At 47.5% G+C, this 21,452-nt stretch overlaps 1 protein-coding gene across 2 annotated transcripts in view; it reads left to right on the top strand.

Moving 5' to 3' along the window:
* Positions 1–481: 481 nt before the first annotated feature.
* Positions 482–21,452, top strand: part of LOC139055630 (neprilysin-like) — a 60,219-nt gene continuing 39,248 nt past the window's right edge. Inside the window, exons 1-2 of one of the 2 annotated variants that reach the window (XM_070533161.1) lie at positions 482–1,152; positions 8,563–8,892. In XM_070533161.1, coding sequence (XP_070389262.1) covers positions 565–1,152; positions 8,563–8,892 — 918 coding nt within the window. In that variant the 5' untranslated portion in view covers positions 482–564. Of the gene's footprint in view, positions 1,153–8,559; positions 8,893–21,452 lie in introns of both variants that reach the window. The other variant, XM_070533160.1, reaches the window with a different exon arrangement.

Raw genomic sequence — 21,452 nt, 5'->3', positions numbered from 1 at the left:
CCAGTGCCTTCAGCGCCTTCGCAGATGGAGGGCAGTATGGTAACGCTGGCACGATGAGCGGAAATGGAGCCAGCTGTGGAAGACGTCGAACGCGCGAACAGTGGCGCGAGCGCGTTTGCGCGGTTACGCCGAGGAGAGCCAAGGAGCCAGCTGTGGTAGAAGACGACGACGAACGCACGAGCAATGGCACGAGCCATTGCTGACGATGATAATTTTTGCTCAAACAGATTTGTTGAGGGACGCGAAAAATGCACGGAACCCTAGCCATAAACAGTTTCGCTGCAAAATAAAAGGAAAATGCGTACCTCAGGACCTTCATTAAAGATTTGCATCAATCCATCCATTCTTTGGACACACGCCGCTCAGTAGCGACGACCACGGGTATACTAGGGTTTCGTCCCCTATAGTATACCTTCCGGTCCTCGGCACAACCCACTCGTAGTGGGTTGTGCCATTTCACTTCCTGCCAACCAACCAACCAACTACCGCTCGACACTCCGCGAGAAAGCAGCTCACGTCTCGCAGCGTCCCTCTCCTAACGTTCTGCCGCGCACCCAAGCTGAAATGCGAGCTTCTTCGGACAGTAGCCTATCGGACGAAGGTCCTTCGTGTTCGACGAGCGCTGCAGCGCAGGTAAGTGGCCGGCGCTCAGGGCCACCCGCGCCCCTTGACGAGCCTGCCTCGCGGGGCTCCCGTAGTCCTTCGCCGCCGACCATGTGCTGCCTTCTCGGTGCGCACTTCGCGACGAGAGCTCGTCGAAACATATTGTCCCCGCAAGAAGTCGCGTCGCTGGAGGAAGAACCGACGCGCAGCAGGAGCCTCGCTCCGGACCAGCCCGAGCCTCGGAGCAGATGCATGTTCGCGGACACCGTCGGTTTCCACGAACAGAGATCGCTACTGCGCCGGAACGCCTCGCTCAAGAGAGTCAGGTGGCTGGACCTGCCATCATCCTACACCAGGGAACGATTCCAGGACAGAGGCACTTCCCCGTGCGGTTCGGGACGGCGCCCCCACTGCGTGAGGTGTCACTCGCCGTCGAGCCGGGAAAGCCGGCAGGACTTCGAGCGCTTGCGGCTTCCGGAAGGGCACGTCCGGAACCGCGAACTCCGCTGCTTGGCGCCTAGAATCGTATCGCAGTCCAGCCACAGAAGCGTAAGTTTCCACCTGAAATGAAACAGATGAGCACTTATTCGGGTAATACTGAGAAAATATACTTTTAAAACTTCAATTTATTTACTTTCGCTATATGAGGTTGGTTAATAGTAAAAAAAAGTGAATGTCAAACTTCCATTTCTTTTATTTAGTGCAGAAATTTCGGCATCGGTCAGTGTGACGTCAGGGGCATGAAAAGCATTTTCTCTTATTCGTGGTGGCACTATATGAGTTCTCAAAAGCCTCATTTCGGTGTTGTATCTATAGGCGCCTTGAATATATAATCTAGTCCGCCGTTTGCCGAAAAAAAAAAATTAACTAGGCCAGAGCAGTTCAGGCCCAGGAGCGTAATGGCGAGCTGACGCAGGAGTAGCCACCTGTTTTTAGTTTTTGCATCTTTTGTGGCTTATCACGCCTGCTCTCAGGGTACAGAATGGCTTTTTTGGTAATATATTTTAGGCACCTCATCTACTACAGCTCAAATTTCTTTCTAGTGTCCCTCTAAACTAGTTAAATTCATTATTTGACCAGTCGGGCCAGCAACGGCCTATGCGGTCTAGGCTCACTCACTTGACGCGAGGCTTGCTGTAATGGGCACCACATAACTGTCTGCAAACGTCACCTTCTTTTAATTTTTTATTTTTTTGGCAACTGTTTTAGAAGCCTCTAAGGCGGAAAAACAAAGGCACACAATTTCTTCTTTATTTGCATTTTTGTCGTGCTTTTTTTTCAGATCATGAATACTTTGTTCGGAACCGAAGTCCTAATGTTAATGCACTTTCCTTAAGCTGCATTTTAAGCTCGAAAATGAACCTGGCCACATCTGTCAGTTTAGTGCTTCTGGGACTGTTTCTACAAGTGTCAGCGTTGTCAGAACCCTCCTAAGGCCACGTGCTGCGCATAGGTCAATTAGCGCGAAGCTTTCATTTTCCCCCGGCACCTAAAGTGGCTTGGCCCAGACCATGAATATATCTCGAATCGAAGGTTAGACATCACGGCGCTTCATCTCAAAGCACTCGACAACGACAAGACGTCTGCCGCAAGGTGCCATCGTCGCCTACTCTGCTGCTCATTTAGTGAAGCTCTCTACACGCTGGCCTAAATTCAGACAGACGAGATGAGCCTGGAAGTCGACACTGGCATACGCTTTAAAAGTTGAGGCCCTTAAAGTTTTACGCTTTAAAATACCGGAGGGAAACGTCGCGCTGCAGCAGTTCAACCAACATGAGAATGATGGATAGTGCACGGATTTCTTTTTCTGTTATCTAACAGCGCTTTATAAATAAAGGAAATAGTTAATTAGGCCGCGATATTGGAGTGGTGCTTTTTCACATGTCATTCCTTTTTGCGCTTCATGAGTGGTCACAGTGACGCTTAACCCACGTTGTCGATGCGATTGGCTGACTGCGAACGGTGCATGATAAGCGTCGCCTGGATCGAGCGGACGGCATCGCTACATCATACCGGGCCTGTTTGCTCTCGCTTTTTATTGTTGTTTAATTGCAGTTAAATTTTCATTTCTTCAATGTTGTAAATTGTTTTACATTCACAACTGATTCACTGCATTACATAATTTCCAAGGCATAAAACAATTCTGACACATTCACACAGACGAAGAAGCTTGAGAACTAGTTAAGGACCGCGCAAAGAGCGACGGAACGAAGACTGCTAGGCATATCGTTGATAGACAGAAAGAGCGCGCTTTGGATCAGAGAGCAAACGGGTATAGCCGATATTCCCATTGACATTAAGAGAAAGAAATTGAGCTGGGCAGGTCATGTAATTATCGCTGGACCATTAGGGCTACAGAATGGGTACCAAGAGAAGGTAAGCGCAGTCGAGGACGGCAGAAAACAAGGTGCAGCAATGAGATTAGGAAATTATCGGGCGTAACTTGGAATCTGCTGGTGCCGGACAGGGGTAATTGAGATCATAGGGAGAGGCGTTCGTCTTGCATTCGACATAAAGCAGGCTGCTGCTGCTGCTGCTGCTGCTGCTGATGATGATGATAATGATGATGATGATGATGGCGATGACGACGACGACGACACATTTCAGTATGCCCTTAGCTAAATTTAGATGATATTTGGGGACACTCCCACTCCGAAATTATCTTTTGACAATGTAAGCAATTTAGCTTGTTTTCTTTTCCTTTCATACAGGGTTCCAAAGACAGTCGAAACGTAAAATGCTGAAAAGAAATGAAGACATTGTCGCGCTCATAGAGTTTCATACTAGTATAACTAGAGGGAAATCTGGCGCTGCGCTCGTTCAACCATCATGGGAATGATGGAAAGTACAGGCTTCGGATTGGCATTCTGTTGACTGGCGAACTAGTCCACAAGTATTTTTTGGCAGTTGTGGTTTCGCTCCAAGCGCAATTGCATGACAGTTGCTATAACCTGCAGTGGGACAGTGCAACGCAAAGCTCTCTGCATTTGTTCTGTTGCGCGAAGTGGTGATAGCGCTCTGTGTCAGCTGCTGGGACGATGTTTGTGTCGTGGTGTGGCCGTTCAGCCACCGTTGTTTTCGTGTTGCAAGCGTTTAATGTGCGCGTCTTAACTGCAAAACAAACTGGGGTGCAGGTCAACAAATGTATTTAGCGAGCCAACTTACGGCATCGTCCACTCTCGTCGGATCGTGATGCACGCGGCGCCATGGACGACGAACGTGAAGAGGCCACTCGCGTATGGGAGCTGTTACGACATTTACCTAGTAATCTACAACTCGAAGCACTCACACATCTCGTGTACATTTATGTTTTGTGAGGCAAGCAAGAATGCGCGCGCTCTTGCCTTTGCGCGCACGGTACGCGGCCGAGAGGTAAGGTTTGGATTTGCGTTGATTGCCGTGCGTGATTCACGACGACGCTTCGCCCTAGTTTTGAGCACGTAATTAAATTGGCGACGTATATGATGCTTTGACATTGGTTATTAAGTTAGCATGACGTTTGGTAAAGGCGGCCGTACACGCTCTTGGCGCAATAACAGTACTGTTCGCAGCATTCGTCGTGGCGAGTGCCGCGTGCCACTTTCGCCAGAATTATCGCGGGACGATGATTTATCACCGACATATTTTAATAAGTGGAACTTAACCAATTGTATCTTTTGTGTCCTCAATCTATGATTCCACTATCTGCGCTTCTCCGCGCAGGGTATTTTCACTAATGTGATATCCAATGAGCACGCTGCAAGCCCAGTGTGCATCGCTGACTCTTAATTACGATCACCATATTTCGTTGTCAGTGACACTGCCGCTCTCTAGCATCAACCAATTCCTTGATCAGCAGTTCAGCACATCCCGACGGCTAAAAGGGCAGGCACTGTGTGAGGCTGACCACGTTCGAATATGCAGCGTAAAGCAACAGCATTAGGACAAATTCCGTCTAATTACAGAAGTAGTCTTCATTATTCAACTTCTGAAATAATAAAATTCGATTAAAAGTGTCAATGAGACCATTGTAGAGCAACATGAAAGACTGCCGATACAGCTCTTCGTTGCTCAATACGTGCTACATAAAAGTGTTTTTCCGAGCGTGAAAGAAGCCCGCGAATACACGCAAACTGCTTCGATTGGCCAGTCCCGCGGCAATTTCGCGTAATATTGCGCGGTGACGGTGTTATCGAGCTTGGACTTTAAACGGAACTTCACGGCAACGGCGATGACTGACATGCGCATGGTGTGTCCACATGATCGCTCTCGCAATAAAAACTTTACGTAATGAAATCACACCGAGCACTCCACAAAGGCTAGTAGCAAATCGTCAGTTTCCCCATTGCACGTTGCGCGTAACCTCCCAGAAGCTACGCAACCCGAAGGAAATCAGCCGCGAGCTTATCTTCAGCTCCCGCTTCCGGCGAAGCTCGGTGTGTTTCGGACGGTCCAAGGGCCGGACAGGAAGGTTCTGCGATGAAACTGCTCCGGGAACAAGGCACCGTCTTTTCCAGCCTGGCGCGAATAAACGTCGTAAATTCTAATACGTACCGTCCCGGTAAGTTCCACGTCATACTAATCGAACATTTTTGCTCCAACGCCGTACACAAGATCTTCTTGGCGGAAGTGCTTGCTACACACGCAATAATGAATCTTGGGCTGCTTCACCATTCTCAGCTTTATCAGTCATGCATCTTGCAGCTGCTTGGTTTTGGGGTACGCATGAAAACTCGCACTGAGCTCCGTCGAATACGTTGGGCACAGCGACACCGAGCAGTAAACCATGCTGAAACAATAATCCAAATTACTTCCTTTGGGATGAAAGGCAGTGAGCAGCGCTGGTGTGGCTGGCGGCGGCAAAGGCAGGTCGCGTGATGTCGCTTACCACGTCACAGCGATAGCAGCGCCGGTCTCTCCTGTGGTGGCGTTCGAGGCCAATACTTGCGCTAATTCAGGGCAAATACTGGCAGCCCACAACGGCATTCAATTAGGGTGCGGTCACACTTACACGACAACCGCCTGACTGCCGGCAACAGCGGCCTCGGTGGTCAAAGTGCACCGACACCAAGTCTGCAAACGGTTCGCCTATGGCCGTGCTTAATTTAATGCTCACTCACACTACTCCTACCTGACATCGATTTCGGTGACAGCGTTTTTCTACCTTCGTTTCGGCGCCTCTGCCACACTGTACCGACGCCAAGCTCTCCGCCGACCGTCGGCAGATTGTCGGCGTCGGTACGGTGTGACAGAGGCGCCGAAACGAAAGTAAAAGAAAGCTGTGGCCAACAGTCGGCAGACCGAAATCGATGTCAGGTAGGAGTAGTGTGAGCGAGCATTTATCGTCGTGAGTGGAGCTGACGGGAAACTGATGTATAAAATCTTCGTCGCATTGCAACGACACGACAGTTCTTATCACCGCGCCGACGAAACTGATTTCTTGCAGCTGAGTGCTACACGAGCTGCTCGCTCTTCATGTTTCACCCGTTCTGAAATCGACATTTCGCATGTGCACCACAAGAAATGTCCCAACAAAACAGTCGGCTTCATTACCGATTTGTAGACCGCGTAACTTTCCTCCAGAGCGCCTCATTCAGCCGCGGAGCTCCAGCACCAGAGAGCCAGAAGCAGTCTGCTGCGACCCACCGCGGTAGCCGCAGTGGCTATGGCGTTGCGCTGCTCATCTTGAGGTCGCGGGTTCAACTCCCATCGACCCCGACGGCCGCAAGCCGATGGGGGCGAATTAAAAAAATAACGCCCCTGCACAGTGCATTGGGAGCACGTTAAATAACGCCATGCCGTGCCTCATCGTCAGATCGTGGTTTTAATTGGCACGTAAAACTCCAGAATTTAGTCTGGCTATTGCGAAACAGTTGGTTGATACTGAACAGATAACGTACTGCGCAAAATACAAGAAGGGAGGAAGCAAAGATAGAATCAGCATGCGATTTGTTCTGTGCTCTATCCCATCTTTCTTTATCCGTCTGTCCTTTCAGTAGATCTTACACAAGCAGTGATGCCGATTTGTTTACATATATGCGTGTAGGGATACTGATCGGCGTTCACTTCAAGTACAGTGGAAACCGCGCAGCGCTGACATCAAATAATGACGAAACGTTGCAAGACACACGAGTTTTCGCAGGTCGCATCGCATCATTCGCGCCGGCATGAGCGTCCAGCTTCTTCGCTAACAGTGTTAGTATAGCGCATGAGTTAGCTGGTTCTCGGTCTTCGTACCTACTCTGCTTCATGAAGGCAGTTTACGTCTTCGGTACCGCTTTATAATGTTGTATGAACACTATGTACTCATTGTCGTTCATTTACGCAGCGTGTAGTTTACTCGCGAAAGTACTCATGCCACTAAACTGACACCGCGGGCTCTGGAAACTGAGCAAGATGGTCCTTTGCCCTGCTGCATCGAAAGGGAAGTCCTTAATTATTGGCTGTTTGGCAAAAGAGGTAAACAACGCATAAAAAATTAAATAACGCGTCAGCTTATCATTACGTACAGATTGGCCCAGGTATGTAGTTGCATCAAATTCATTCCGGTGAGTGCGAGTGGAAGCTATCCCACGGAAATGGGATGTTGGCACCGCGCCGTATCGCTGATTCCCGATTCTTTTGTACGTGCTATATCAATTTGGGAAAAGTGCTTCATTTCAAATCACTATGCTCTAAGCTGATTAACTATAAGGGCAGCTTTCTACCGTCCTACTCTTGCTCAACCTTGAGCTCATGAACGGAATCGACACGAGCTCGATGTTTATGCGGGTGGCTGGCGAGTGCTCGAGTTCATGCATTTCAAATTTGGAGGCGTGTTCCTATTCAAATTGAGCACGACTAAGTATAAGTGCAAGCCCAGGCATGGCGCCAATCGCATTTTCGTGCGATGTTCTCAGCGGTCGATCGCACGGCTACTCCTTTTGTCGACGCAGCTGGCACGAAAGCCTGCGACGACTCGTGGTAATTGGCCGCGCCAGAGTTGTCGTCGGCATTGACGCAAAATGAAATTATCAAAACAGCTGATAAACACACAAACATTCAATCTCGCGCTTCGTGGAACGTGCTATCCGCGTCGCGAATTCTCGATGCCGTATATTTTTTTTCTTGTGACGTACGCTAAAATATCGCGAGAACCTGCAGTGCTAAAGAAGGCAGCCCACTTTAGGCAAATCCATGGCTATGGCCCATCAGCCCCACGTTTTCTTGACTGTCATACCTTTGGCGTGCGCAGACACTAATTATATGAGCTTTAAGCTGACGCCCCACATATGTCAATTGGACTTCATCTCAGCGGCGAATTGAACGCGTCATGAACTGTCACTTGAACCCGATTTCCGCTACATCCTCATGAGAGGGGACCGGTGAAGGCGCAAAATCGCTCTCGGTACAATAGTTCTGTCGTACCTTCGTGGTAAAAAGCTTGCCACAAGTTTAAATCTTCAACGGGCAAAGTATACATAGCACATATTTACATGTGAAGTTCTAATCCACATGCCTCGAATAATCGTTGCGCGAAAACGATCATGGTGCTTACTCTGATACTAACCACCGACTGTACCGTGTCCTCTCGAAGGACACGGTACACCGTCCATCTCTGCCTCGGCTATCTAGACCCCCAGAGAGTAGGCATGCCACTTCTGTCAGTTCTTTGAGGAAACAAAGTGGTGACGTAGGTGGGGAAATCGCTCGGTGCAACGTCTCCAAATAGCAGGAGGACCTGAAAGCTAGGAGTTCTGACGTCAAGCTAATTGAACACAGCGACCAAAAGAAGCATTTTTGAAATATGCATAGCAACGCCGTCACATGTGTGAAGCGGCGATCAACTATAGCTTGAGCTCAGCGTATATATGAGCTTCCACAATAGCCTCGTCGGAACTATGTGAGGCGTTTTTGCCAGGGCATTTTGTATCGCTTTTTAATTTTTATTTTTAGTGCGTGAGTACGGTCTTGATTTCAAACCTCTTCGATGGCAAGCAGGTATCCTCCACGAGCATCGTGTCTTGGGTACCGACGGTGATCCGTGTCGAGAAGCGCTCCGTGCTCAAGGTGATGCTGTACTCGGCCGTGTTCCTGTGCCTGGTCGTGATCGCAGCCTTCGTGCTGGTGCTGGCGCACAAGGTGCCAGCGTACGCTGCTCGCAAGGAGCACGTCTGCTCAACGGGAGGCTGCCTAGAGCACGCGCGCAGTCTGCTGAGCACGCTGAACGCATCTGTCGACCCGTGCCACGACTTCTACATGTACGTGTGCGGCGGGGACGACCCTGCTTCCAGCCCCGGCGACGCGCTGGACCGCTTCTATGGATCCAAGGTCAGAGCTCAGGCAACGACCCTCTGTAGTCCGGCCCGCGATATATACGTTGCACTCTAAGGACCCACGGTACCACACTCCAGCCTTTTCTCTAACCCTGTTTTCTGCCAGCATAAAATAATCACTTTGAATCAATTTCATGGTTTCGATATTTCTGGGGACCCTTTTTTTCTTCTTTTTTTTTGCTTATTAGTGCAGGCATTGATACTCTGTGAGCTATCGCCCATTAGCAGCTGCTGACAACATATGTGGATGAAAACCACTGTGCGAAACACCAATCGGGCACTAAACATAACAAAATACAGGAAATTTCACTGAAAACGAGAATAATTATTAGAAATACTGCTTATGGTTGTGTTATGTTACGGGACAAATAGTTCTCCAATTCATTTGTGAAGTTCCCTGATTGAAGTAGGGAGGGAATTCCATTCGTTTATAGTACGCGGAGAAAAACTATTCATGTGAGATTTTGTATTAGCAAATAGTGGCGTAAGGGAAAAGTTGTGTCTATGTGTTGTTTTTCGTGCATTAAGAGGAGCTACATAATGAGGCATTTGAAGCACGATTTTTCCATTTATGATATTAGGTAAAAACTGGAGATGACTAAAGGCCCGTTTATAGTCCGACGTTATCGGCGCGCGGGCGAGCGTCGTTCGCGGTCAGTCACGCTACGTCGGTTGCGCTGCGCCAGCCGAGATGCCATCCCCTCTATACTTCAACGCGCGCGCCGTAGGCTGCTATCTTCGGAGCATGCGCAGAAGGTTCGCCTAGTCGCGCGCCGTCCGCAAAAGCCGTCTGCGGAGTTGTGTTGGCGCCTTTTTCTTAGCGCGCAATGCATTGTGGTGCGAGAGTTCCGCCGACTTCGACGCGCGAATGGCTCCGGAGCCAAATCGGCGCCGGGCCCGTCGGGGCGCGTTGGAAGCCGCCGGTTACGTTGGCTGCGCCGGTGCGCCCGACTATTGGCCTCGAGCTCCACCACTGGAAAAGCTGGCGCCACCGTCGGCGTGACGTGCTAGGAGGGATCACGTGGACATAGCGGCCGCGTCGGCTGCTTCGGGCGCGCCGAAGCGAGCTGAAAACGAGGTTAAATTCCCTCGTACGCTGCGGTTTTCATTTAGTGGCGAAATTTACCCGCTTCGAGTGTCTCCTTTACAACGCTTGAAAGCACTACTACAGGTAGTGGCTGCCTTTGAAGGCGCGCGACATGGTAGGCTACTGCTCGTTGCCGCAGGGCCGGACGCACGTAACGGAGGCCGGTGCCAGCCTTATTCACACGTAGCCGCAGGACAAGAAGCTACGTGAAGCTTGGCTCGCGAAACATAAAACCGGCAAACAGTCATCGGCTACAACTCGGGTATGCAGCAAGCACAGACGCGAGGAAGATTTCTGCTACGGCGCCCGGTCTGCGATGTTCTGCAAACACGCACTGAGACGCATGCCCGCGTCCGCTGCCCGACTAATGTCATGACGGTTTGGTCTATGAACTTGTCGATGCAAATAGATACTGGCAATTTAAGTGGAGTGGAAAGGCAGCGGTAAGAAGCACATTTAAAAAAAGCATGGCATATGGTCATGTTTATGTTATGAATTAATGCACTGGATTACAAAAAAGGAGCAGCGGGAAATTGCACGCTGAGAACGCCGATAAACATACAGTGCGACGCAACTCGAGAAATAGTATCGAAAGGTCAAAGAATTTAGAAAAAAAAAGATTGAATCGTCGCGACGGCACATCACAGTCCCCGTAGGCGTCGAAGTCTCTACAATGAAATTATTTTTGAACAGCTCTGATAGCGCCCACGCAACAATGGTTGCTTGTATACTGTCAAATGCTCATATTCTGCGGCCTAAAGCTCATGGCACGGTGCGAAAACGCGCGCGCGGAGAAAGCGAAACAGTGCGCGGACAAGCATGCAGACGCGCAGTCGGTCGCTGCGAATCTGCGCGATCGCTGCATTGAGGCTTCGTTCTGTTACGCTCCATTTAGTTATACAAACACTATAAGAACATATTTCGCATGGTTTGGTCTCAGCGTTTACCTACCTTTCACGCAAGAAGCCGGTTCGGGAGACTCCATCGCGGCGACCGCGCGCAGTGGCGTTCACTGTACGTATTCGGTAAAGAGATAGCGGCTGTAAACGATTGTGTGCTTTCAGTTTGCCCAAGATTATTATTTAGACAGTAAGAAACTTCTCTTGTTTCGAAAGTACTTACAGAAATGTCCGGGAGAGCTCGCGCGTGGTGTTTTCAGTGAGCGCTGACAGCAAAACCTATGAGGAGCGCGCCACGTGATCCCTCATACTACGCCAGCGAGGCGCTTCCGATAGACGGCGACTCCGTAACTCCTCGCCGCCAATAGAGGTGTCGTTTTCGCCGACGTGACGTAGCGTGCGCGCGCGCGCGCGCGCGTGCGTTAAGGCCCGTTTATAGACCGACGTTATCGGCGCGCGGGCGAGCGTCGTTCGCGGTCACTCACGCTACGTCGGTTGCGCTGCGCCAGCCGAGATGCCATCCCCTCTATTAGCCCCGAGAATTAGGAGTGGCGCCCTCTCGCGAGTGACGTCACGGCCAGGACGCCGCTCGCTCCGGCTCGCTCGGCTGCCGCTCGCGCTCGTTCCCTTCGTGTATGCTTGGGGTATTGGGTTGCTCGAGCCGTACGTATTGACGAATACGTCGACTTCTTTCAGCTGCCATACCTTAACCACAGTTTCTTCTTCAAAAGCGTGTGAGTCGAGAAACTTTGCGGCTTGGATATCGCAAGCTAAGTAGCGTTAAAGGGGTCTACTAGGTTTTGCAATGCATATATGCGCCGTGTCTATCGGTAAATTTTGACTAAAAAAAGAATATCTGCAAATTCAACGCGCAAAGTTGTGTATGATGCTTCGCTAAACATTTAACATTCCTATAGTATTTAGCTATGAGAGGCATTGCATGTTACGTGGAAGAAAAATTTGGTAAGTGGCGTCAACATGTTATCTGATTTTAGAAAGACACTGCCCAGCGAAGCTCTCATCATGATTCCTATTACTCTGGTGTGTTGTTCTATTCAAGTATGGCCATTCATTATTGCGTAAAAAAATAGTTAGTCGCGCATTTCTTATGAAAAAGTTTGCTGCTACTTTCATCCCCCTCTGAAACAGGCCTCCAAAAAAACGAATTGCTCATGGCTGCTAACACGACGGCGCGTCACGTAGAGTATTTACATAGTTAATTCAGAAACACCATAGTAGCAATCACCTGAGAGAAAAGTTTCGTTGTTAAGATCGAGATCCACTCAATTGAAAGTGATGAAATGTTTCATAGTGGCCCTCAGTAGCCTTTATCGACAATATGGCACACCCCTGATCACGTAACGGTAGCAATCGACTGTCCGTATGGCGAGGCACGCTATGTTCGCGAAACCCATCAGTTCACTACAACTTCGAATTAAAACGATAAAGCATGTTTTTTTACAGCGCCAACTGGAATGTCTAAAGTATTCTCGAGCTACTACACCGCAGCTTAGATTTCCTGTATACAAAAGGAAAATTCAAGCACCTTCTGTCTCACCATGACTCGATCCAGCGTTATTCAATTATACAAACGGATAACTATTCGCTTCGTCGGTACATAAAAGAGAACCTTGCAGGCAAATTAAGTTTGCTCCAATCCAATCCCAAACATTCGTAAAGAAAGCACCACAAGCCTTGCATATACTTTCACTTGATTTCTGACCCTCCACCGGGGGAATTTCGATATCTTCAATATGTCCCATACTACTAATCATTGACGCTTCGACTTCTTTCTGGCTGCAGCGATGCGGTCCAGCAGGCATACTTCACTAAAAAAATTGGGCCGAGCAGCCTGTGTCAGTTCGCCAAACAGATTCGTCATGTATATTCCTCAAGCAGCAAGCACCAGTAAATTTCTCAAGTGAGTTTGATTTGATTTAATAATTTCCATTTACACACACACATGTACAGAGGAGTGGTAAGTGGAGGTGGATGAGGGAAAAAAGTCGCACAGACGCGGCTTGAGGTAACCTCATCCCCTTAGGTACAATTTGGCTGCATGGGGTAACACATCAAGCGCCATATAAATTACATTTATATAATGGCCATAAAACATTGCAGTTATACAATATATGAAAGAACAGTGAAATATTTCCACAATAACAATGCAAAACACACTGCGGCATTGAAATAAATAAATGATATACACTAGGTAACATAGACAACAAAAGAGGAACATAACATAAATTATTAATCATTAACAAACGCGCTCTAAAGAGGTGAGTTGAACGTGTAGCACGGAAAAGGGAACATATATTGATACATTCCTATTTGTACTCTGTAAATAGCTGTAAGCCTTCATTAACTTTACTTCAAGTTTCCGCCGCTTAAAAAAAATGAACACGTGAAGAACCGCCTAGTGTTGACAAGCAGTTAAAGAAGCAAGCGAGGCGTGTAGAATCTAAGCTCCAGTATTAGTTAAGTCCCCGTGCTACTGCCGAGCGTTTCTGTGAGGAAATGCAAAAATTCGATATTATACCCTGAACTACTCGTCGTAAGCAAACCTGTTTTAGCGGAATAAAATCAACGTAACTGCTGTAGAAGTCATATATAGCCAGCTTTGTGACATACTTGTTGCACCGCGGGAGGTATGGTATCATAACTGGATTCCTATAGGCTATGCTCTTGCGATTGTCTATCCGCGTATGAAAAACCCGCAATGGGCTGGTCTGCGTCGCTTCGGCTGGCACTGTAGCGTTGCCTTCGAGAGCTGCATTGTTGTCTAAGAAATTAGCTCTTTGAATAAATGTTCGCAAAGGAAGACGTCGTAAAAATATATTTGAGACGACCCCCATAAGTATAGAAGCAGAGAGAACGAGGGCGAACAAACGAAAACACCGCAGAAAGCGCCCGGACAACGCCCGAACTGTAGCAGACGACAGGCGCGAGTCCTTGCCCTGACGTCACGCGAGCGGCGCTCGCAGCGCCGCTCGTGTTCGTTCTCGGGGCTAATACTTCCACGCGCGCGCTGTAGGCTGCTATCTTCGGAGCATGCGCAGAAGGTTCGCCACGTCGCGCGCCGTCCGCAAAAGCCGTCTGCGGAGTTGTGTTGGCGCCTTTTTCTTAGCGCGCAATGCATTGTGGTGCGAGAGTTCCGCCGACTTCGACGCGCGAATGGCTCCGGAGCCAAATCGGCGCCGGGCCCGTCGGGGCGCGTTGGAAGCCGCCGGTAACATTAGCTGCGCCGGTGCGCCCGACTATAGAGGTGTCGTTTTCGCCGACGTGACGTAGCGTGCGCGCGCGTTACGTCGGACTATAAACGGCCCTTTACGTCGGACTATAAACGGCCCTTAACTTTGCGCCTGTGTTCCAGTGAACTGATTTTATTTCTAAGCGTTACTAAGGACGGGGAGTCCTTTCGTTTATATTTTCCAAAGATAAATCTAACGACCTTCCTTTGTACACGTTCCAAATTCATGATGTCCTTTTTGGTATGAGGATCCCATACAACCACCGCGTATTCAAGTTTCGGTCGCGCGAATGTGTTATATATGCTAAAATTTTGGTGTTTAGCGGTGCCTCTTAAAGTTTCCTTTTCAAGAACCATAATTGGTGCAAAGCTGCTGAACATGTAAGGGAAACATGGTCTGACCAGGAGAATCTGTTAATGAGTGTGACGCCTAAGTATTTGTATTTTTCAACATCAGTTATTTTTGTGTCTTTTAGAACATAAGAAAAGATACTAGGTTCCTTTTTTCGTGTTACTCGCAGTAAGCCTGTTTTATGTACATTTATATGCATTATGTACATTTATGTACATTATGTACCGGCTAAGTTTGTTTACCTATAGCTGCATCGAATGCCAATGCAACGCTTCTTTTGTTTTTTTTTGTTTTGGCTTACCGTGAAATGCAAACAGCGCTTCGCTAAAAGTAAATAACGTGTTAACAAAACAATACCACAAATCCAGTCGCCTGTTTATATAGACCGGCCGAACTCGACAACGGTGGCTGCTGACATCAGCTGACACAGCGGGCGCTGTGTGCGCTCCTTACAACGTAATATGCAAGGTGTCCCAACTATCATGCATCAAGCTTTAAACATGTGAAAATGTCACGTAACTGGCAAGAACGAGGGTAATGTTGCTTGGACATACTCAGATTATTTTTTTTGCATTCGGCATAATTAAATAACTAGTCTTGATTACCTAATCAACTTCTCGAATATTATAATCATATATATGTAGATTAAAGGTGCCAAGGAGAAAATTGCAGAGCAACATGAAAAACTCTCGATACAGTTTTCTGCTGCTCAATACGTGCTACATCAAACTGTTTTTCGGAGCCTGAGAGAAGCTCGAGAATACATGCAAAGTGCCTCGAGCGGCCAGCGGCTGGCAATCTTGCGTGTATTCGCGGGCTACTTTCACTCTCGAAAAAAGAATTTTATATAGCACATACTTAGTAACAGAAAGCTGTATCGGAAGTCTTTCATGATGCTCTAGAATTTTCTCATTGACACTTTTCGCCTAAGTATAATATTTGAGAAGATTGATAAATAAAGACTACTGTATTTAGGCGGAATGAAAAACATTATCTGACTATCTCCAAGCGACGGTAAACAACATTGCCTTGGTTCTGTCCAGCTACGCGGCGCCTATATATTTAAATCTTGGGGCATGATAGCTCAAACACCCTGTATACTTTGATTTCAAACCAACATGGCTTCCGATAAAGTAAAGAGACGAGGTTTCAGAGCGGAGCTCTTAGGCACCCATTCCTACGGCGACCGTCGCCCTCGACGTCGGCGTAACCTAGCGAACGAGCACATCGAAAGATGAACGCGAACGCTGTTAGATATGGCGCCGTTTCCTGAGGCTACTTCGAGTTCCCCAAACCACATCGAATCGCAGCACAGCTAATTGAGGAATGCAGAAGCAGGAAAGCACATTCCGGAGGAGCGCCCAGGCAAAAAGTTGAAGGCCACAAGACAAGTGCAAACAAGTTTGCAGCCAACAAGGTCGTACGCCGCCGGGATTAGAAGGGGTCCTCGGACAATAGAGCCCAATCGTCCCCCTTCGCCTTTGAAGAAGGCATTTGCCACCACTGCGGAGCCGAGCCACCGGGAGCAGGTGGGCCCTTGTACAATGGAGCATGAGCGCCCCCCCCCCCCCCCTCCTTCTCCACCTTAGAAGAAGTGGATTGCAATTCTGCGAGGCAAGAGCGCAGGGGGATCAAGTGATCAAGCAAGGGGGCCCAAGCGGCGACTCTCTTCGCCGGGTATGACACCATCGCACGGGCGCCTACCATTGGCTGAAAGTGGCGTCATCTGAGCGGACTCTCCCATTGGTCGAACATGACGCGACTTCCAGTGCTCGAAGGGTTTATAAGAAGCGTTCCAGGGAGACCAGAGCATAGTCCCTGATTCCCTGATTCACCTCTCTCGAACCTCTTGCCGCGGGCCGCAGCGTCCGAGTTGCTGCCGTCCCGTAATGACAGTACGAATGTTACTTGACTCTCACCTCCCTGTATATAATGTAAAATAAATACTCCCAAGTTTTGTTTTCATCCCGAAGTCCGTCCTCCAACCCCTACATCGCGCAGCGCAGCGGGGCGCACCGCCGCCGCTAGAGAATGCGTTCCGCACAAGCCATGCGTTCCCGTATTCGCGCTTTCTTTTTGAACAATGACGACGCAACCGGTGGAAATGCTTCGGTTGCCACTGCTGCTAAACGAACGGCCCGAGCCGAGGCTAAGCACCGCCGCCGAGAGCCACTTGAGCTTCAGAATCAATTTAGCTGCCCTATTATAAAGCGAATTCAAAACACCTAAACAGTTGCGCTCGAAATTCGCATTAGGGTGCATGGTAATCGTCGGTGATTGTTTTTGATATTTGCCTAATATTATCCCCGAAATCATAGCTTCGCGCACCGGGAGTGGGCGTCTAGTGTAACCTTAGTGTTGGGCTGCTGAGCACGAGGTCGCGGGATCGAATCCCGGCCACGGCGGCCGCATTTCGATGGGGGCGAAATGCGAAAACACCCGTGTGCTTAGATTTAGGTGCACGTTAAAGAACCCCAGGTGGTCAAAATTTCCGGAGTCCTCCACTACGGCGTGCCTCATAATCAGAAAGTGGTTTTGGCACGTAAAACCCCAAATATTATTATTATTATTAGTGTAACCTTCGCGCTACGGAGATATTCGTAAAGACATACACTTTTGCGGCAGCCAGGGTTGAGGTTCAGAATCTTTTTTTTAATGCGTAAGCATTTATATCATATCATTATCAGTAGTGGGCGCAGCCAGGCTGATAATGATGATGAATGATGAAGCATTTATATGCCTATCCAGCGAGTAAACCCGTCCGTCCATCCCGCCATCCATCCGTCACATAGGACGATCGCTTTCAAGATAGGGCCCGCCGCAGAGAGCTAATTCACCTTCGTGTTGCTCTCCCTTCAATGCGAACTAAGCGACCAGAACACAGCGCACACGAAGCTATCAGTACTCGTTCACACTCTGCCCCCATCGCAGATCGCTTTCAAGGTAGGGCCTGCGCCGCCGCGCCACACTCAGCTGCTGCTGGAGTACCGTTGATCACGGTTGATAGTGGCTCGACGCGGATGGATAAGGCGCTCAAGAGCGATAACGGCTTATAATTATCGGAACGTCATCAGAGCACGTGGCGCCGCCACATGCAGTAGTTTGGTTGCGTCATGAATTCGCCTCGCGCCGCCGTCCGCAACAGTTCATGTGGCCTCAGCGGCGTCGTTTATACTGGTCGGATCAAGTTTTATGACATTCATAATGGCACCGGGCTGTGTGGAGATGACCAAGTGGCACAATGATTACGCATACTTAGATAACTCCCAAAGAAGCTTCTGTGTGAGTTTTTTATTTGAAGTACCAATAAAGTGGGCTTATAACAGCGGGTTTTATTTATTTATTTATTTATTTATTATACATACTTTCAAGGCCCTAAGGCACTACAGAAAGGAGTGGTACAAAGCAATGTAATATGCAGACAATGGTATGCAGGCAACGTTAAGCGATAGCGTGGTAGACTGCTGTTTTGAATGAAGTTGCATCTGTGATCTGAACGATGGAAGCAGGAAGGTGGTTCCAGTCGACACTTGTGCGGGGTAAAAAAGAATCATGATACTTGTTCGTTCGGGAGGATGGGACGGCAACTTTATATCTGTGGTCTGAACGGGACGAAGTGTAGGAAGGTGGGGTGATAAGTTGATTCTTGAGCACCTGATTTGAGTGATAAACCTTGTGAAATAGGCAAAGACGAGCACATTTGCGGCGTAAAGAAAGATCTGGCAGATTCAGGGTTATTTTCATACATGTAACACTGGAATGGCGGGAATAGTTAGATAAAATAAAGCGAGCTGCTCGATTTTGAATTGCTTCAAGTGTTACGGTTAGTGATGCTTGATTGTTATCCCATAGGGCAGATGCGTATTCAAGTTTTGAGCGAACTAGGGTTTTGTAGAGCGTCAATTTTACCGAAGTAGGAACGTTAGAAAAGTTACGACGAAGATATCCTAGCATGCGATTAGCATTAGCAGTATTATAATTAGTATGCAAATTCCATGAAAGATCATTAGTTATGTGAAGGCCAAGATATTTGTGAGCGTTAACGGATGCTAATGAAGTGTCATTCAGTACATATCGACACTGATTGCTATCGCTGGTTTTACGTGATATGCGCATTGATTTACACTTGTTAGCGTTAAGTTTCATGAGCCATTTTTTAGACCAGAGTGATATGTTGTGAAGATCTTCTTGCAGTTTATCTGAATCATCAGGGTTAGTAATCTTTCGGTATATTACGCAATCGTCTGCGAACAAATTAATTGATGATGACTTTACACAGTTAGGGAGATCATTAATATAAATCAAGAATAGTAGAGGCCCCAAGACGGACCCTTGTGGCACTCCGGATGTAACTGTTAACAATGCAGATGAAGAGTTATTGGTTGTGACATACTGAGTTCGATTAGAAAGAAACTGTTTAATCCAAGACAACACATTTGGGTCAATATTAAGCTGATTAAGTTTATGGATAAGTAGGTTATGACATACGGTATCGAAAGCTTTGGCAAAATCTAAAAAAATACAGTCAATATCGAATCCTTGATCTAAGGCGGCAAACAAATCGTTAGTGAAGCAAAGAAGTTGAGTATCGCATGAAAAAGTTTTTCTAAAACCGTGTTGAGATGGATGGAAGAACGAGTTGCTTTCCAGGAAATCGATGAGGTGAGAATAGATTACGTGTTCTAAGAGTTTGCATGGAATGCTGGTTAATGAGATGGGTCGGTAGTTCTCGGGACATAATGCGTTACCTGATTTATGGACTGGAACCACCCTCGCCGTTTTCCAGTCTGAAGGAAGCGATGAGCACTGTACTGACTGAGTATACAGTTTAGATAGAATTATAGATGAAAATAATGCAGTACATTTTAACATTTTTGAATTAATAAGATCAGGACCTGCAGAAGCTGAGATCTTTTGATTATCAATCAAACGGTTAATACCAACCCAATCAAATAATATGGGATCCATAGCACAGAACAAGGAATCAGGAATATTTGGTAAATCGGCAAAGTTATCATCACAAAAGAATGAGGTAAACACTTCATTTAACACGTTGCAACACTGGTTTTCGTCAACATCACTGCCATCTACATGAACTAAATGAATGGAGTCAGCTTTCTTGTCGCCAACAATACTCCAGAATTTACGCGGGTTAGTTAGTAAGAGGGATGGCAATGTAACATTAAAATAGGTTTTTTTGGCATTGCTAGCCGCATAAACGTACTCAGCTTCTGCACGATGGTAAGCATCCCAGCGATCGGCAAGATTAGTTTCTCTGGCACGACGGAAGATACGTTTCTTTTTGTTGCGAAGTCGCTTAAGGTGATTATTGAACCAAGGTGAGCGTGAGTCATAAGGAATCTTCCTTCGAGGTACATATCGGTTAATTAAGTCGAGCAATTTATTTTTGTAGAGCTTCCAGTTTTCTTCGACAGATCGTTCATCGAATTTGATAAGGTAGTTGGTGGTAAACGTTTCCAGTTCACCGGTCATTGAGGGTATGTCAGCGCGGTTATAGTCAACAATAATTTTAGATCGTCTCTTGGTAGATACATGCATTTTCAACGTGAAATTAATAATGGAGTGATCACTTACACCTTGGAGGTAAGTTAGTTTACAAACAAGGTCAGGCACAGTAGTGAAAATAAGGTCCAGGATGTTAGATGACGTAGAAGTTTTATGGGTGGGTTCATGTACTAACTGTGACAGGTTGAAGTCTGAACAGATATTCAGAAATTGTGCATCCTCGGATGAGCTTTTTGCCAGGGTATGGAACCCGAAATCACTTCTCCACAGAATATTAGGAAAATTGAAGTCCCCCAGAATAAACAAAGGTGACGTAGGGTACCTAACAGTTAGATTGTTGAGAACATCATGTAAATTATCGCAGAAAGATTTTGGTGCTGTTGGGGGTCTATAGCAAGCGCAAAAAATGCAGTCACGATTATCAATAACAACACGTACGCACACAAGTTCTAAAGCAGACACTACTGGAACATTAGATGAAGAAAGTTGGTCATTCACAGCAATTAAAACACCCCCGCCAGCACGAACATCACGGTCGTACCGGTAGATACTGTAGGTTTTTTCACATTCGAAAATCTCAGCGTTTCTTATTTTTGCCGAAAGCCACGTTTCTGAAAGGACAACTATGTCAGCTGAGCATGCGTCAATGCGAGATGATAAAGTTGTTCGTTTATTAAGAATACTGCGTGCATTGGTGAAAAAGATTGAAGCACCATCTGCAGATAGGGGAGATAGCTACGCCGATCTGTCATGCGCTGGGATAGCAGGTGCTTTGCGAGTGGAAGTTGCACGCGCCTCTCCAGGGGATACCAGTTCACAAACAGTGTCAGTGACTGCGCTGTATATGTAGGCTTTATTGTTAATGACTAGTTTATTAAAACGAAAACTTTGTTTATTACAAAGTTTTCGGTGAGTGACCAATCTCTCGGGCACCGATCCGAAGACAGCGGGAGGCTGGCCCGACGACGATAGCTGCAGATTGTGTTTGTTGGCGTTATTGGCAAGTTTAGAGATGAAAGAGGTCGTGGCGGCTAGATCTCTGTGCCGAGCGAGATGCCCGCATGATGCTGTCACTCCAAAAGCGAATGTAAAGACGCCGCTTAGATGCGACTGGACTGGGTGCACGCAAGCGACTAAACAATTGGAGTTAACTTGCTACAACGGCGCCGGGTGTTTTAGCTCATCTCACAGGTTGTGCGCATTGCACATGAACCAATCTGTTTAATGCTGTGCTGGGCTGCGTTTTACATTGAAGCTGTTAGTATGATTCAGAAGAACTTCAATTTGGCCTAGTTGGTACTTACTGCAAACCATATTGACCGCAAAAAAGACGGGGACAGAGGAAGAAAACACATAAACAGCACGGGCGGTAACTTTCAACTGTTTTATTCATAGCAGGCAGTGGGCATATATAGGCAAAAAGAACATGCGCAGATCGCAG

This window comes from Dermacentor albipictus, chromosome 2 (assembly GCF_038994185.2).
Source record: "Dermacentor albipictus isolate Rhodes 1998 colony chromosome 2, USDA_Dalb.pri_finalv2, whole genome shotgun sequence".
NCBI classification, from domain to species: domain Eukaryota; kingdom Metazoa; phylum Arthropoda; class Arachnida; order Ixodida; family Ixodidae; genus Dermacentor; species Dermacentor albipictus.
The sequence above is the reverse complement of the archived record's forward strand: the minus strand, read 5'-3'. Positions and strand labels throughout refer to the sequence as shown.